Here is an 18932-nt window from a genome sequence, read left to right on the forward strand (position 1 = left end):
TATTAACCATGTGATTTTATGCTTTTGTTAAGTGCTCATTTTCAATATGTTAATGTTAGTTTATTTAAGTATTATAACTTATATTTAATTTTTATTTTGTAACATACTTTGTGTGAAGCTTCACATTGAAGTAATTTTGTAAAGGCAAACATTTAGCATCAGCATTTGTAACGGTACATTATATCAGTGGTTCTCAAATGGGGGTACGCGTACCCTTGGGGGTACTTGAAGGTATGCCAAGGGGTACGTGAGATTTTTATTTTTAAATATTCTAAAAATAGCAACAATTCCAAAATCCTTTATAAATATATTTATTGAATTCAACAAAATATGAATGTAGGTTCATAAACTGTGAAAAAAAGTACAACAATACAGTTCATTCAGTATTCAATTCTGTGTTGACAGCTAGATGTTTTGTGGACATGTTTCATAAATATTGATGTTAAAGATTTATTTTTTTGTGAAGAAATGTTTAGAATTAAGTTCATGACTCCAGATGGAAAGCATGGACTCACCCTTGTGGGTTAATTTTGTAAATTCATTCTGGAATGCATACTTCCTTGGCCAAAGTTGCAGCCATTCTCATAGTTTAATGTCAACTGTTATAACATCCATTTTTAATTTCTCACTTCATAATATGTCAGTTTACTATCTTCAAAATTCAAATTTGTCCTACGATCACAGCATTTCTACATTCAACCTATTTCACAGTTAAACGGTTTACACCAGTGGTGTCAAACGTACGGCCCGCGGGCCGGATTAGGCCCGCGAACAGGTTTTATCTGGCCCGGGGGATAAGTTCCCTAAGTATAAAAATGAGCCGAAATTTTAGAATGAAAGAAACTGCTGTTCTAAATTTGTCCACTAGATGCCACAATAGCAATTATTTGTATTTTTGTAGATGACGCTACAGATGTAAAAAAAAAAATAAACCACATGATGTTAGTGCTCCAGTTGAGGAAAATGAGCAAACGACATAAATAACATGCTGTAATTTGATTTTGACATTATTTTTTTTATCTTTATAAAATAAAATTAACACCAATGAATTGACTGATAAACATTATCACATAATTTATTCAGAAAGTATAAATAACGACAAATAGATGGAATACTATTAACCGCAACATGTAAGTGTAAAAAAAATCCCAACAACATTGTGATTTGTACATTTTCAGAATGTGTTTGTTCTATTTCGAAACAAAGAAATTAATCTGAAATTGTCTTTATTTTTAAGTTATCGTGCTGTGATTTTACCAGTCTGGCCTCTCTTGGGAGTAGATTTTTCTCCATGTGGCCCCTGATCTAAAATGAGTTTTACACCCCTCGTTTTCACCTTTGCTTAAAAATTTCACTCTCAATAGAATGAGCATTCTTCAATATTTAAACCATTCCTACTCCTCATTCAAACACTTGACAATTATTTTAGATTCCTCTGCATTTCAGTTCGACTAAAGCATTTGGGGCATTCACACAAAAGTTATAGTCAATTAGTAATATTATTAGTTCTAATTAAATACAACAGTACAGCATTTGAGCAGCTATGAGCTTTTAGTATGTGCTTTTACTGCCTTCCAGTGTTTAATTTTAAGTCGGTGTAGTATAAAACATGCATTTTTTTTTCCAATTTTGATTGAAATCCTGCACTTTCCAATGTCATGGTTACAGGAAACACATAACAAATTCATAAAATCACAAGTTGTTTCAAAGTTTGTGAAAAAAAACCATTGCAACTTTTGCCACAACTTCCTTACAAAGCTGCTGAAAACTCAGGCATTTTAGGCCTTGAAAATCACAAAAAAAATAGCCTACAAAATCCTTGAGGCACTGACAAATGGACATGATGGACAGAAGGGAACGTTTGTACATAATCACAAGTTTTTTTCATACAACAACAATCCCCATTATTTCATGTATTTCTTAATGACGGCGTAATAAAGATGACAGTACATTTAAATATTTAGATCTAAAGAGTGAGCGTGTACTAACAGACAATGCGTTAACGAGCAGATGTGGTTTCAAAGTGGCCCTAAAACTTGCGGTCAAACCCCACTGACCACTACGGCCACCCTTCTGACCCTGGCCTGTCGCATGCCTCGGTATCCTCCCTCTTTCTCTGTAGGGAAAAAGAGAGAGATGTACGAGCATCCCGTCTTCTGCTTGGCGTCTCAGGTGATGGATTTAACCATTCGTGAGTACTTCCCTCATTTCCCAGCTGCCCCATCTTCTACCTCTGTACCCGACACCATGTTCCTTTGTTCCTGCTAGCAGCATGCACTAATCCAAGTGACCTCACAGTGTTGCTTCAGTTTGTTCTTCCAGTCTGTAGCGTCTGCTTCTACACTATCTGCCCTTGAGCTTGTTCCAGATATTGTCCGTTTGCGACTTGAATGCATTTTTACTTTGCTTGTGTGTTGATCTGTTTTAGTGTTGAACGTCTTGAAAAAGGAGAAGTAGTTAATTCAGTGCAATTTTCTTTCTGCTCAGTCAATCATCGTACAGAACATCAAAGTCAGGATAAGGGGATGTATTTATTTTTATTATATTTTTTTTCCATTTTAGCTTGTTGATGCTTTAATGCAGTGGTTCTTAAAGGGGAACATTATCACAATTTCAAAAGGGTTAAAAACAATAAAAATCAGTTCCCAGTGGCTTGTTTTATTTTTCGAAGTTTTTTTCAAAATTTTACACCTCCCGGAATATCCCTAAAAAAAGCCTTAAAGTTCTTGATTTTCGCTATTTGCGATGCGACTGTCCATTTCCCTGTGACGTCATACAGTGCTGCCACTACAAACAACATAGCGGTTACCACAGCAAAATATAGCAACATTAGCTCGGATTCAGACTCGGATTTCAGCAGCTTAAGCGATTCAACAGATTACGCATGTATTGAAACAGATGGTCGGAGTATGGAGGCAGATAGCGAAAACGAAATTGAAGAAGAAACTGAAGCTATTGAACAAATAGCTATTGACGCTATTCGGCCGTAGCATGGGTGTACCTAATGAAGTGGCCCATAGCATGGCTGCCTTATTAGCATCGCCAGTAAAATGTGCGGACCAAACGATCAGGACTTTCGCATCTTGTGACACTGGAGCAACTTAAATATGTCGATTGGTAAGTGTTTGTTTCGCATTAAATGTGGGTACATAGTTTCAAATGTACATAGAGCTAGCATAAATAGCATGTTAGCATTGATTAGCGTAGCATGTTAGCATCGATTAGCTGTGACCAAATATGTCTGATTAACACATCAACAAAACTCACCTTTGTGATTTCGTTGACTTAATCATTGCAAATGCATCTGCAGGTTATCCATACATCTCTTTGCCATGTCTGTCTTAGCATTGCCGGTAAAATGTGCAGACACTTTGGCACATTCAATGGGGGTCTGGCGGCAGATTTCTTGCCAGTGGTGCAACTTGAATCCCTCCCTGTTAGTGTTGTTACACCCTCTGACAACACACCGACGAGGCATGATGTCTCCAAGGTTCCAAAAAATTGTCAAAAAAACGGAAAATAACAGAGCTGAGACCCGGTATTCGTAATGTGAAAATGAAAATGGCGGCTATATTACCTCGGTGACGTCACGTTCTGACGTCATCGCTACAAGACCAATAAACAGAAAGGCGTTTAATTCGACAAAATTCCCCCATTTAGAGTTCGGAAGTCGGTTAAAATAATACATGGTCTTTTTTCTGCACCATCAAGGTATATATTGACGCTTGCATAGGTTTGGTGATAATGTTCCCCTTTAACCTTGTTGGAGGTACCGAACCCCACCAATTTCATATACGCATTCACTGAACCCTTCTTTAGTGAAAAATAAAATGTCTTTTTTTTTTCAAATTCAAGACAAAGTTGTATGTTTTTGGTAACCCTTTAGTATGGAGAACATATTCTAAATAACAAATACTTAATTTAGAGTTATTTGGACACTAGGGGAACATATTCTAAGTAATAAAGATTTAATTTAGAGTTATTTGGACACTAGGGGAACATATTCTAAGTAATGAAGACTTAATTTAGAGTTATTTGGACACTAGGGGAATATATTTTAAGTAATAAAGACTTAATTTAGAGTTATTTGGTTAGGGTTGGGGTCAGGGTTAGAGGGTTAGGGTTATAAGGCCATGCCGAATAGGCATTAATAAGTACTTAATGACTAGTGAAGAGCCAATATGTTACTAATTTGCATGTTAATAAGCAACTAAATAATGGTGAATATGTTCCCTATACTAAAGTGTTACCATATTTTTTTTTACTGATGCACAAAACGAACCGTGCACGAACATCACCTTGTTCAAACAACAAAACTAAGACAGTGCATAAACTCACAACAAATTACACACCTGCAAATCAATCAGCTGTTACTGTATCTGTAATATGCCAACAGGGAGAAGTTTGTATTTACACAAAGAGTCGGGTGTGTTTTGACCTCGGCCGAACCCTTGAGGTCGACTCACCGAACCCCTAGGGTTCGATCAAACCCTGATTAAGAACCACTGCTTTAATGTTACGCAAGATGCTTCTTTAGGAAATGAGAAGTATCACCTTGAGTTTTTTTTAAAGTGTAATAATCAATAATAGTCTAACCATAATTAAAATCTTAAATGGTAATATTTACCATTGGGAATGATACCTCGGTTTATGGTTACATCCCTTTCCAATATACTGTAATGACAGGTCTTTTTTAATTTAATCTTTTAATTTCATCTGTTGGTTCTCACAATGCATATAATACAATCTTTTAAATGTATTTTATTCTTCCGAGTGTAGTTTCTAATTTTGTGTACTGAATATAAGAAACTTAACGTGTATTCAATAAGAACTACGGGTATGTCATTATTTGTTGATTCAAATGCAATTGAAGCTTTTTGTGTTTTATTTTCTTTGTTTTTTCTTTTTTTTTTAACAATTACTTTCTAATTCTGCTAAATGAACACAAAAGGGCTTACTTCCTTTTCTCCTTCCTTGTAATCTGTCTCAATGAGTTAATCGCTGGTTAATAAATGGCTGTTGTAGGATTACATGGTTTTGACTTCATTAAAATGTTGTATATTATTCCCCTACTAGTAGTTATGTGACTGTCACAATAGACCTATACAGGTGCAGCTACCGGTTTGTTTTTAGTACACTGGTTAAAATTCATACATTACGCTGTTTTCCCCCCAAGCCAGTCTGTGGTTTTGTCTTTAAACAGCATCTTCCGACTCTGATGTCAGAATATTAAAAAAAAACCTCTGCTGTTTTTTTGTTAGTTTTTTTTTTGCTTCTGATGATTTTCATTCTTGAAAAAGCAGATCACTTTGTCTTTTTAATTTAAATTTACATTTTCAAAATGTAATTGAAACAAGCTAATATTTTTTTTCAATTTGTGAAATGAAAATGCAATGACCAAAAATATGCAATGACAGAAGAGCATAGTAAATTCAGCTTTCATTATTTATTCTTCTTTCTTCCAGTGTTCTTTTGTGATCGTTGCTTTTGAGTCTAATGCAACATTTGGATCGAGTCTCACAAAAAACTCACAAATGATGTCAAATATACTACTCTAGATTCATACATTTCCTGAAAAACTTTGTTCAAATGTGATTTGTACAAAATAAGGATCATTTGGCGTTTTTGGGTCCACTCAAGAGCAATTACTTGGGATTGTTTTGGCCAAACTAACGTAAGGCTTTTGGAGTCTATTGATTTCAGAGAAAAGAAATCAGACCTACGTTTTGTGTTTACAGAAACTACAGTCGCAAACTCTGATACTACTTTCACTCACTGGGATGACAGACACCAGTAGGCCTTAACAAGTTCCAATTATAACAGGACAGATGTCCCATTCTATGGAAGCTGTCAGCCATGTTCACTTGAGCTCCTGCAGGCAAAAGATCAGCCAGTTGTGTTGTCCTCAGCATCACTGAACCATTTGAGCGTTGCCAGTGAATGGATTGAATAGTTGTGACCCTCATGTGGTCCGTTCAACTCCAACAAAACACAGGCGTATACTTTCTGATGATTTTATACTCAATAATTCACAGAAGTAAAGTAACATATGTGGTTATTGCTTTGTTATTCTAGATTACCTAAAATAGTCCTTAGTTAGTTTGTTAGCAACATAGTTCAAAGAGTTATTTTCATCAAACTTTCAGGAAAGGTTCCAAAGAGGTATAAGGAGCAAGTCACTCTTTTTTACGTCATGACATCAACTTTTGTGTAAATTAAGAGCCTCAACGTCTCTCCCGTCCAAAGGCAAAATCTAGTAGCTCATTTCTAGCTGATTTTGAGAAAACAAAGGAAAACCAATCTATCTTGATGCTGTCTTACAAAGATCTACAAAGTCATCAAACGTATACATGTTTTCTTTAGCTTTCATTTTCTTGCCGATTGAGCCATGGATTGAATCTGCTCTCATGAACGTGTGCCCTTTCTCCAGATATTTTATCACAATCTTGGGTTGGCCCCATTCTGCATTTGCACATTGGGCTAGAGCCGTGTACAGCGTCCAGTTTTTATTTTGACCTCCACAGTTATCTGCCCAAAAGAGTATGCACAGGGAAGAATCAAGAACAATACATTTAATGAAGGTGCTTGCATCGTCCTGGGCCAATCTTCCAAATATCCCCTCGTGCCATAATATCACAAAATCCGGTTGACCGTCGGCCCCCATTCGTGCAAAATGTCTCATTAAAGACAATAAGGCGACTGACAAAGAAGCTCCGATTGGTCCCTTGAGATACTAGGTTTTTCTGTTGTATCTACGCGGTTATGTGGTAGTTGCTAGGTCCTGCCATGCGCGTAACAGCTTACTTACGGAACAAATTACAATATCGCATACACTAATGTAAAGCATATCACCTAGGAACTCCAAAATTATTATCAGCTCAGTTTTGACCAAACTTGAGTTACTGGGTTTTGCCTTTGGACGGGAGGTCTGTGTGTGTGTATATTTTAAAGGCCCGCCTCAACCCAAATATGTTCTTTGTTGTGTCTTAACTTTGAGGTCACAAAGGCAGATTTTGAAGACAGAAAAATGTGTTTTGAAACCACAGACATTACATTTCAAAAATCCTTTAAAAGCCTACTGAAACCCACTACTACCGACCACGCAGTCTGATAGTTTATATGTCAATGATGAAATATTAACATTGCAACACATGCCAATACGGCCTTTTTAGTTTACTAAATTGCAATTTTAAATTTCCCGCGAAGTGTCCTGTTGAAAACGTTGCGGTATGATGACTCATATGATGACGCGTCGTTTGACGTTTCAGGTTGTTGCGGACATTATTTTCCAGCCCGATCCAAGCTATAAGTAGTCTGCTTTAATCGCATAATTAAACAGTATTCTGGACATCTGTGTTGTTGAATCTTTTCCATTTTTTTCAATTAATAATGGAGAAGTCAAAGTAGAAAGATGGAGGTGGGAGCTTTTAGCCTTTAGCCACACAAACACAGTCGGTGTTTCCTTGTTTAAAATTCCCGAAGACGAAGCTTTACTATGGATCAGAGCGGTCAAGCGAACATGGATCCCGACCAAATGTCGACCAGCAGTTTTCGGTGAGAAAATTGTGGTAATAAGTTTGCTCTTACCGGCGACACGCGGCGACATCAGCGGAACTTCCAGCAGCGTGGCTTGCCTCAGAGACTCTGAGTCAACACACGTACCCGTAGCCACAACATTCCGACTTTAGGTACAATTTAATCTCACTAAAACACTAACACAATGGGCAGATAAGCGATTTTCCAGAATTATCATAGTAAATGTTTGTAATAACATCTGCAATCACCTTTTTTAAAATTATTATTTATTTATTTTAATTTTTAAAAAACTTTTTAAAAATGTTTTTATTTTTTCTAGTCTTTTACTCTCAATATCCTCATTCACAAACCTTTCATCCTCGCTCAAATTAATGGGGAAACTGTCGTTTTCTCGGTCGGAATAGCTCTTGCTGCTAGAGGCTCCCATTATAAACAATGTGAGGACGTGAGGAGCCCTCACCCTTGTGACGTCATCGTCTGCGACTTCCGGTAAAGGCAAGGCTTTTTTAATAGCGACCTAAAGTTGCGAACTTTATCGTGGATGTTCTCTACTAAATCCTTTCAGCAAAAATATGCCAATATCGCGAAATGATCAAGTATTACACATAGACTGGACCTGCTATCCCCGTTTAAATAAGAAAATCTAATTTCAGTAGGCCTTTAAACTCATGCAACGTTTTTTTGAGTGAATATGAATGTATTTTGTGCACAATAAAAGTGTTACTTAAAGGTGCCATATGTAGTAATGTGGCCAGAAATGGTACTGCAATCACAGTAAAAATTCTTAAGATCCGGGAAGGTAGCAAGAAGTCCGGGGAGACGAGATACTCAGCTCAAATCCTGGATACAGAGAGGAGCTGCGAGATGACTGCGCAGGACAAGACACAATGAGCACAGCGGAGGGGAAACAGAGAGCGAGTAGGCACATGTAAAACGAAGCTTGAGACCTGTGGGCTTACTGTACAATACAGGTAGCTACGTTCTGGCACTGTACGTGGGACACACTAAGTAGTGTGGTGTCCTAATCAGCGTCAAGTGTGTTGATTGGTGAGTGTGAGCAGCTGCGCAGGGGCACGGCCGTGGCTGGAGAGGAATGCTTGTGGCTATGTCCAGAGGAGCGCAATGAAGACTGTGCAAAACACATGCGCTCGAGCCTTAACAGTACCCCCCTCCTTATGCGAGGCTCCCGATGGTCGTCAAGGTGCACCAGGGTTAGCCGGGTTGAAGTTCTCCAAATGAGAGATAGGAAGTCGGTAGTCAGGATCGGTCTTCTGGTCCATAACCCTCCCAGTCAACCAAGTAATGGAACTCCCTGCCCTGTCGACGAACTTTGAGGATCTTCTTTACAGTCCAAACAGGGTCACAATCCTCTCGAGAACCCTCGGTGGAGGTGGATTAGGGACAGGGGGTGAGAAGCGGCTGACCGCCACAGACTTGAGTTGGGATATGTGTAACACGGGGTGGCTCTTCATAGATTGCGGATTGGAAAGACGTACAGAGGCTGGGTTGACAATCGCTTCGACTGGGAAGGGCCCCACGTAGCCAGGTGCCAACTTCTGGGATGGCGCCTGATGGCCTGTAGCATCACCTGCTGTCCGGGCTGATGAGATGGTGGTGGGATGCAGAGGCGGGATGCAGCGGCTGTTGGTGCTGCGGCGCATCCTGTCAGTGTCCTTTATGAGGTAAGCACGGGCTCCTTTCCAAATGCTGCGGCAGCGTCTAAGGTGGGCTCTGGTGGACGGGCACCGCTGCTTCCACTTCCTGCTGGGGGATCATGGGGGGTTGATAGCCCAAGGAGCACTAAAAAAGGACATACCTGTGGCTGAGCTAGTCATGGAATTATAGGAATACTCCACCAAGGGTATATACTTGATCCAGGAGACAAGTTGGCGAGCAGCAACACAGCGCATCATGGTTTCCAAACACTCGTTGGCTTTTACCGCCTGTCCGTTGCGCTGAGGATGGTATCTGGAAAAGAGGCTGACCGTGGCCCCAATCTTCTTGCAAAAGGTCTGCCAAACACGGGAAATGAACTGGGGACCATGGTCTGAAACGAAGTCCAGAGGGATCCCGTGTAGTCTGACCATGTGTTGGCTGAGTAGATCAGTTGTCTTGGTGGCAGAGGGGAGCCTGGGGAGGGGAACAAAATGTGCGGCCTTGGAAAATCTGTCAATTATTGTTAAGACAGTAGTTTTACCTCAGAAGACGGGAAATTTAGTCGCAAAGTCCAAGGCGATGTGGGATCAGGGTCGTCCGGAGATAGGAAGGGGGCATAAGAGGCCCGCTGGGGGACTATGGGATGCCTTGTTGCGGGAACATATAATGCAAGCGGCGACAAAATCCCCGGGTATCGGACTCAATCTCGACGGCTATCAGAACCGCCGCCAGATGAATGAGAGTGAGCGATAGACTCGGATGGCTGGAGAAAATTCTGAAATGACCCCAGTTCAGGACCTTGGGTCGAAGCTCACGTGGAACGAATAACTTGTTGGGTGGTCCGCCGCCCGGGCCTGGGTCAGAGCGCAGGGCCGTCTTAACCAGGCTCTCGATCTCCCACGTGACCATGCCCACTATGTGAGCAGGAGGAGCTGGATGGGCTCCGCTGTAGGTGTGCTGTTGGGTTCCTCCGTAAAATGTCGGAAGAGGGCGTCTGCCTTCGTGTTGCGATAGCCCGGCTGGAACGAAAGAGTATAATTAAATCGTCTAACAAAATTGTATCCAGTGCACTTTACGGTCATTCAGTCTCTTGGCTGAATGGATGTGGATATGGTTGCGGTGATCTGTCCACACCAGGAACGGATGTGGCACATGGGTGTAGCAATTTATCCAACACAGAGCACTGGAATCAGAGGCATCCACCTCTATTGTAAACGGTTTGTCTGGTTCAGGGTGGATGAAGACAGAGGCTGAGTTAAAGCTCTCCTTCAGTCTTTTGAAGGCTACACTGGCCTCCTTGGTCCACTGAAAAAGAGAGATCGTAGAGGTGAAGGCATGAAGAGGAGTGCGAACCCGACTGAAGTCCCTGATGAAGCGTTGGTAGAATCCAGCAAATCCTAGAAAGCGCCTTAGTACCTTATGGGTGGTGGGTTGGGGCCACTCCATCACTGCCTCGACCTTCTTGGGGTCGGTTCTGATAATCCCCTTCTCGATGATGTGTGGAAACTCACATTTCTCTGCTTTCACGAATAGTCTGTTCTCCAGAGGTGTAGTAGGACCAGACAGACATGTTGCTGGTGTTTCTGCAGGTTCTGAGAGAAGATCAATCAATCAATCAATGTTTACTTATATAGCCCTAAATCACTAGTGTCTCAAAGGGCTGCACAAACCACCACGACATCCTCGGTAGGCCCACATAAGGGCAAGGAAAACTCACACCCAGTGGGACATCGGTGACAATAATGATCCAGTGGGACGTCTGTGACAATAATGATTATGAGAACCTTAGAGAGGAGGAAAGCAATGGATGTCGAGCGGGTCTAACATGATACTGTGAAAGTTCAATCCACAATGGATCCAACACAGTCGCAAGAGTCCAGTCCAAAGCGGGTCCAACTCAGCAGCGAGAGTCCCGTTCACAGCGGAGCCACCAGGAAACCATCCCAAGCGGAGGCGGATCAGCAGCGCAGAGATGTCCCCAGCCGATACACAGGCAAGCAGTACATGGCCACCGGATCGGACCGGACCCCCTCCACAGGGGAGAGTGGGACATAGAAGAAAAAGAAAAGAAACAGCAGATCAACTGGTCTAAAAAGGGAGTCTATTTAAAGGCTACAGTATACAAATGAGTTTTAAGGTGAGACTTAAATGCTTCTACTGAGGTGGTATCTCGAACTGTTACCGGGAGGGCATTCCAGAGTACTGGAGCCCGAACGGAAAACGCTCTATAGCCCGCAGACTTTTTTTGGGCTTTGGGAATCACTAACAAGCCGGAGTCCTTTGAACTCAGATTTCTTGCCGGGACATATGGTACAATACAATCGGCAAGATAGGATGGAGCTAGACCGTGTAGTATTTTATACGTAAGTAGTAAAACCTTAAAGTCACATCTTAAGTGCACAGGAAGCCAGTGCAGGTGAGCCAGTACAGGCGTAATGTGATCAAACTTTCTTGTTCTTGTCAAAAGTCTAGCAGCCGCATTTTGTACCAACTGTAATCTTTTAATGCTAGACATGGGGAGACCCGAAAATAATACGTTACAGTAGTCGAGGCGAGACGTAACAAACGCATGGATAATGATCTCAGCGTCTTTAGTGGACAGAATGGAGCGAATTTTAGCGATATTACGGAGATGAAAGAAGGCCGTTTTAGTAACGCTTTTAATGTGTGCCTCAAAGGAGAGAGTTGGGTCGAAGATAATACCCAGATTCTTTACCGTGTCGCCTTGTTTAATTGTTTGGTTGTCAAATGTTAGAGTTGTATTATTAAATAGAGTTCGGTGTCTAGCAGGACCGATAATCAGCATTTCCGTTTTTTTGGCGTTGAGTTGCAAAAAGTTAGCGGACATCCATTGTTTAATTTCATTAAGACACGCCTCCAGCTGACTACAATCCGGCGTGTTGGTCAGCTTTAGGGGCATGTAGAGTTGGGTGTCATCAGCATAACAGTGAAAGCTAACACCGTATTTGCGTATGATGTCACCTAGCGGCAGCATGTAGATGCTGAAGAGTGCAGGGCCAAGGACCGAACCCTGGGGAACTCCACACGTTACCTTAACGTAGTCCGAGGTCACATTGTTATGGGAGACACACTGCATCCTATCAGTAAGATAAGAGTTAAACCAAGACAGGGCTAAGTCTGACATACCAATTCGTGTTTTGATACGTTCTAATAAAATATTATGATCGACGGTATCGAAAGCAGCGCTAAGATCGAGGAGCAGCAACATAGATGACGCATCAGAATCCATCGTTAGCAATAGATCATTAGTCATTTTTGCGAGGGCTGTCTCCGTCGAGTGATTTGCCCTGAAACCGGATTGAAAGGTTTCACATAGATTGTTAGACGCTAAGTGTTCATTTAACTGCTCCGCAACAATTTTTTCGAGGATTTTTGAAATAAAGGGAAGGTGAGACACCGGTCGGTAGTTTACCATGAGGTCAGGATCGAGGTTAGGTCTTTTAAGAAGAGGATGAATAACCGCTTTTTTGAATGCTAGGGGAACAGTGCCCGAGGAAAGTGATAAGTTTATAATATTTAGCACTGATGGACCTAATAATACAAAGAGCTCCTTGATCAGTTTCCCAGGAAGAGGGTCAAGTAAACATGTTGTTTGTTTTATTCCATTTACACGTTGTAACAATTCCTCTAATGTTATTTCCTCAAAACGAGAGAAACTATTTTGGAGGGCAGTATCCGCCGTATATACAATCGTGTCAGTGTTAATAGAACCCTGTTGTAGCTGGGACGCATTGTCTTTAATCTCCTTTCTAATGACTTCAATTTTCTTACTAAAGAATTGCATAAAGTCATCAGCTGAGTGTGTGGAGCTACTGGAAGGAGTCCCTTGTTGGGTTAGCGATGCTACCGTACTAAACAGAAATTTAGGATCGTTTTTATTACGTGGATGAGATTTGAGTAATAATTAGCTTTAGCTAAGGTAAGCATGCGTTTATAAGTTATTAAACCATCACTAAATGCTTGATGGTGCACCTCAAGTTTAGTCGTGCGCCATTTGCGTTCCAGCTTTCTGCATAATAATTTCTGAGCTCTAGTTTCTTCTGTAAACCACGGGGTGCGCTTTTTTGGAGCCTTTTTTAACTTTAGCGGTGCTATGTTATCAATGGTTTCGCGCAGGGCGTCGTTAAAGTTGTTAGTGAGGTTATCAATAGAGCCCACATACTTTGGGAATGGTGCCATTACCGAGGGCTGTAGGTCAGCAAGAGTTGTCGTTGTGGCCGTATTAATGTTGCGGCTGCTATAGCAGTTATTATTATTATTAGTTTGACGAACATGCGTCTGAACCTCGAATTTTATAAGGTAATGATCGGACAATACTTTAGTATACGGGAGTATCGTAACTTTGGAAGCGGTGATACCCCTGACAAGCACTAGGTCTATCGTATTACCGTTGCGATGCGTGGGTTCATTTATTATTTGTGTGAGACCACAGCTATCAATTATACTCTGGAGCGCTACGCACGGTGGGTCCGATGGGGTATTCATATGGATATTAAAGTCCCCCATTATGATTATATTATCGGCGTGTGTCACTAGATCAGCAACGAACTCTGAGAATTCATTGATAAAGTCCGAACAGGGCCCTGGGGGGCGGTAGATAACAGCCAGGTGTAGAGGCAGCGGTGTGACAGACCTCATAGTAAGCACCTCAAACGATTTATATTTATTATTTATGTTAGGACTAAGGTTAAAGTTTTCGTTGTATATTAGTGCGACCCCCCCACCCCTTTTAAGCGGACGGGCAATATGCGCATGTGTAAAGTTAGGAGGACATGCCTCATTTAGCGCAAAAAAGTCGTTTGGTTTAAGCCAGGTTTCGCTGAGACCGATGACGTTAAGATTGTTGTCTCTGATGATATCATTAACTAACAACGTTTTGGGAGACAATGATCTTATGTTTAAAAAACCTACATTATAGGTAGTGGGCTGTTTTAGGGAATTTTTGATCAAATTATCCGTAGTAGCAATATTAATAATGTTGTGTTTATTATGCCCAGTGCATTCAGTATAATTACGACCATATCTAGGAATTGATACGACGGGAATGTTCTGATTGTTTGATTGTTGCTTTGATAAACTGCACGCATCATGGTTAGCCACCTCAGTAACGGGGATTTTCCGATTGTTTGTTTGTTGCTTTGATAAACTGCACGCATCATAGTTAGCCACCTCAGTAAAACACATGTCCAACTCTGAAACACTCAAAGCAGAAAAAACTTGTTCTAATTTAACTGACTCCTTACCCAGACCAGTAGTCTCGCATCTTTCATCTAAATCCGTCTTCAGGGTGGAGGGAAGTGGTGTTCTGTGGGGATTAGCCTTCTGCTTTGTTTTTAGCCCCGCTCGACATCCGCGTTTCCGATCACACCGCTGGCGTCTGCTCCGTAGACGGCCCCCGCTGCTACTAGACTCCGCTGCTTCACAGGCCGCTGGATGTAGCCGCCGACGTATCCCCATGCTAGTTAGCATGTTTAGCACGCCCGCGTCTATCAGTCCAAAACGGCCCGATATGTCCATATCCAGAAGTGTCTGGCGGTCGTACGTGATCACGGAGTGACCACGATGCGAGCCAGCCATGAAGTCTGCAGAACTGTCCGGCATTTCCGCCAAATGTTCCATCTTTAGCAAGAGCACCCCAGTGTCGCAGCCCGTCCGGGCGCCGCCATCTTGCATCCAATATAACAATATTATTAAGGTAGACCACAACAAATCGATCTAGCATGTCCCGCAGAACGTCATTGACTAAAGCCTGGAAGACAGCCGGGGCATTAGTAAGTCCAAATGGATTGACCTTGTATTCAAAGTGTCCCAGATGCGTGTTGAATGCTGTTTTCCATTCGTCTCCCTCCCTGATTCTTACGATGTGGTAAGCATTGCGGAGATCAAGTTTGCTGAAAATAGTTGCAGGTACGAGGGGCTCGAAGGAAGAGCTTAGGAGGGGTAGAGGATACTTGCTCTTCACCGTGATGTTGTTCAGGCCGTAAAGAGCCGTCCTTCTTGCTGACAAGGAAGAACCCGCGGCTGGAGAAGAACGCCCGTAGGCGTGTACACGCGCACTCAGAGGAGAGCACTGAAGACTGTGCAGCCGCATGCGCTCGAGCCATAACAATTGCCTTTTTGACACAATTATAACACGTTGTGTCTAAACTTGAGTGTGTAGAAAAAAATTGTGCAGAATGGTGAGGTTTAGAGAGCAGAAGAGAGGCTGCGAAAGAGAGCATCCGTCTAACTGCTAACAGCACTAATTATTGAGTGTTGATGTGGATAATACCCACTGTTATTGTGCACAAAATACTTTTATATTTGTTCCAAAAATATTTTTCACGTGAGTTTAATGTATTTTCAAAATATAAAGTCAATGCTTGCAAAACCTTTTTTTCTGTCCTCAAAATCTGCCTTTATAACCTCAACATTAAGAGACAAATGTAACGCCATAATACAACGCCATACACAAAAAGACAAGAATGTTTACTCTATTTCTTTCATTGCGTTATAGCTCAAAAAGTTTCAGTACGGATGATCACTGCCTGTATTCAGGAGATTTTTTTTTACCATTGGGAGATAGGGCTTGGCGACGAGTGTATTATAGTTTATATTGGTATTGAAAGTATTGTATTCACAGAGGAAGAAAGGAACGCAACCGTACTCGGAAGGTACCATTGTTTACCTGCGCAAACAACCAGACACGCTTCTAGCCTTCACAATAGGGTTGATATGAGTTACATCCTGTCTGACGTTGCTAACAAAATAAGCGTCTCAGAAGAATAGTTTACACATTTACTGTTATTATTTTGCACACAATGAAACAATCAATGTACCTAATGCAACTGGTAGTAATGGAAGTACAATTTTACTTGCAATTCTTTAATTTCCAGATTTTCCTTTTTAAATTTTTTGAAAAGTTTTTCTTAACCATAGAACCGGAGTCAATTATTAGGCTGTGAGCACTCCCTAAAGCAGTGGTTATCAACCTTTTTTCAGTGATGTAACCCCTGTGAACATTTTTCTAATTGAAGTACCCGATAATCAGAGCAAAGCATTTTTGGTTGACAAAAAGAGATAAAGAAGTAAAATACAGAACTATGTCATCAGTTTCTGATTTATTAAATTGTATAACAGTGCAAAATATTGTTCATTTGTAGTGGTCTTTCTTGAACTATTTGGAAAAATATATAAAAATAACTAAAAACTTGTTGAAAAAGTAAAAACTGATTTAATTATAAATAAATATTTCTACACATAGAAGTAATCATCAATTTAAAGTGCCCTCTTTGGGGATTGTAATAGAGATCCATCTAGATTCATGAACTTAAATCTGAACATACCCCCAGGGATGCCCGAGAGGGGGGGAGGATGAGCATCCCAACCGGACGGATTTACTGGTTATGACCCAAGCAAATGGACAACGGATTACGAGCGCAGTCTGCATATGCGGCAAGGTCTGCAAAAACTCGAGAGGTCTGAAGATCCACCAGACTAAGATGGCCTGCCTTGGGAGGGAACAAGTGAAGCGACGCTCAGAAACAGCAGCCGATGCAACAGTTCCTGTTGTGCCTGCTGCAGAACCTGGTCAGACGGAGGAGGAGCCAGGTCCGGAGTCTACCCACAGTACCCGGAACCTCCAAGCAACACGTTTCCCCCCACCAAGCAGAAAATCGGAACACCGCCGGGTGAAGTGGCCTGTCGCTAATAGCCAGGAGTGGACCAAGCTGGATGAGGACGTAGATGAAGCCCTGGAATCCATTTCGAAGGGTGACGCTGACCAGAAACTCCAAACCATGTGCTCCCTCATAATGAGCATAGGGGGTGAGCGTTTTGGAGTGGAACAGAAGCAAGGAGCAGCTATAAACCCGGCAAAACTCAATCGGCGGGAAGTCAAGATAAGCGGGTTGAGGCAAGAACTCAAATCCTTGAGACGTCAGTTTAAGGCAGCCAACGAAGAGGAGAGACCTCCTCTGTCGGAACTCACTAACATCGTAAGAAAGAAGCTCATCACGTTGAGGAGGGCCGAATGTCACCGAAGGAGGGGAAAGGAAAGGGCACTCATTGGCAACCCCTTCACCTTCACTAAGAGGCTTTTGGGCCAGAAGCGAAGTGGTCACCTCGCTTGCCCTGTAGAAGAGATTGACCATCATCTCAATGCCACCTTCAGTGATGTTTCAAGAGATCTAGAGCTTGGCGATTCTGAGGCACTGGTGACTCCAGCAGATCCAGTGTCCCAATTCAACAGTGACGAACCCACCCTGGCAGAGGTAAAGGAAGTTGTGAAAGCTGCAAGATCTGGTTCGGTTCCCGGCCCCAGCGGTGTCCCTTACAAGGTCTACAAGCAGTGTCCACGGCTCCTCAAGCATCTGTGGAAGATCTTGAAGGTGATTTGGCGGAGAGGGAAAGTCCCCGCCCAGTGGAGATATGCGGAAGGCGTCTGGATCCCGAAGGAAGAGAACTCCAGCAACATCGAGCAGTTTCGTATAATCTTGCTGCTCAGCGTTGAGAGCAAGATATTCTTTAAGATCCTGTCCCAACGACTAACCGAGTTCCTCTTGAAGAACGCCTACATAGACACCTCTGTCCAGAAGGGGGTAGTACCTGGAGTGCCTGGATGCCTGGAGCATACAGGAGTAGTGACGCAGTTGATCCGGGAGGCAAGGGAGAGCAAAGGAGATTTGGCAACTCTCTGGCTTGACTTAACCAACGCCTATGGATCAATCCCGCACAAACTTGTTGAAACAGCACTGACAAGACACCATGTTCCTGGGAAGATCTGCAACCTTATCATGGACTACTACCACAACTTCTACGCAAGAGTCTCCTCAAGCCACGTAACATCTGCCTGGCACCGCCTGGTTGTACAATCTCAGTGTCACTCTTCTCCTTGGCAATGAACATGATTGTCAAGTCTGCGGAGGTTGAATGCAGAGGGCCAAAATCAAGATCTGGGACCCGGCAGCCCCCCATAAGAGCTTTTATGGATGACTTGACAGTGATGACCACATCTGTGCCTGGGTGCAGGTGGCTCCTTCAGGGGCTTGAACGGCTCATCACATGGGCAAAGATGAGCTTCAAGCCAGCAAAGTCCAGGTCTCTGGTCCTAAAGAAAGGTAAAGTGGCCGACCATTTCCGCTTTACAGTTGGGGGGTCCTTGATTCCAACGGTGACCGAAAGACCTGTAAAGAGCCTGGGCAATATCTTTCATAGCTCCCTGAAGGACGCAGAGGCTTTGCGGCAGACAAAGAGCGACCTGACCTCATGGCTCACAGCCATTGACAAATCTGGTCTCCCAGGAAAGTTCAAAGCCTGGATGTACCAACACGGAGTCTTGCCTAGAATACTCTGGCCTCTGTTAATCTACGAGGTTCCAATGACGATGGTTGTGGTACTAGAGAAGACCATCAGTCAGTTCCTAAGGAGATGGCTGGGGCTCCCTCGGTCCTTAAGCAGCATTGCTCTTTATGGCCATTCCACCAAGTTGCAGCTCCCTCTCGGGATTGTTGGAAGAATTCAAGGTCACCCGCTCCAGAGAGGTAATGATGTACAGGGACTCCGCAGATGTCAAGGTCGCTTCGGCAGGAATCATTGTTAAGACCGGGAGGAAGTGGCAGACACAAGAAGCTGTAAGCAGAGCAGAGGCGCGGCTGAGGCACAAAACCTTGCTGGGTACTGTGGCAAGGGGGAGGGCAGGCCTCGGCAGCTTTCCAAAACCACGCTTTGACCAGGCCCGT

The 18932-nt window shown here is 42.5% G+C and overlaps 1 protein-coding gene across 4 annotated transcripts in view; it reads left to right on the forward strand.

Annotated features, from left to right (window-relative positions):
* cadpsa (Ca2+-dependent activator protein for secretion a) overlaps positions 1–18932 on the forward strand; it is a 342730-nt gene that overhangs the window by 153582 nt on the left and 170216 nt on the right. For 3 of the 4 annotated variants that reach the window (XM_061874508.1, XM_061874509.1, XM_061874510.1), the window contains one exon: positions 2123–2191. The exons of the other annotated variant lie outside the window; for it this stretch is intronic. In XM_061874508.1, the coding sequence (XP_061730492.1) occupies positions 2123–2191 (69 nt within the window). The remainder of the gene's footprint in view (positions 1–2122; positions 2192–18932) is intronic. 4 annotated transcript variants of the gene reach the window in all.

This window comes from Nerophis ophidion, linkage group LG16, assembly GCF_033978795.1.
Source record: "Nerophis ophidion isolate RoL-2023_Sa linkage group LG16, RoL_Noph_v1.0, whole genome shotgun sequence".
In the NCBI taxonomy this organism is placed as follows: domain Eukaryota; kingdom Metazoa; phylum Chordata; class Actinopteri; order Syngnathiformes; family Syngnathidae; genus Nerophis; species Nerophis ophidion.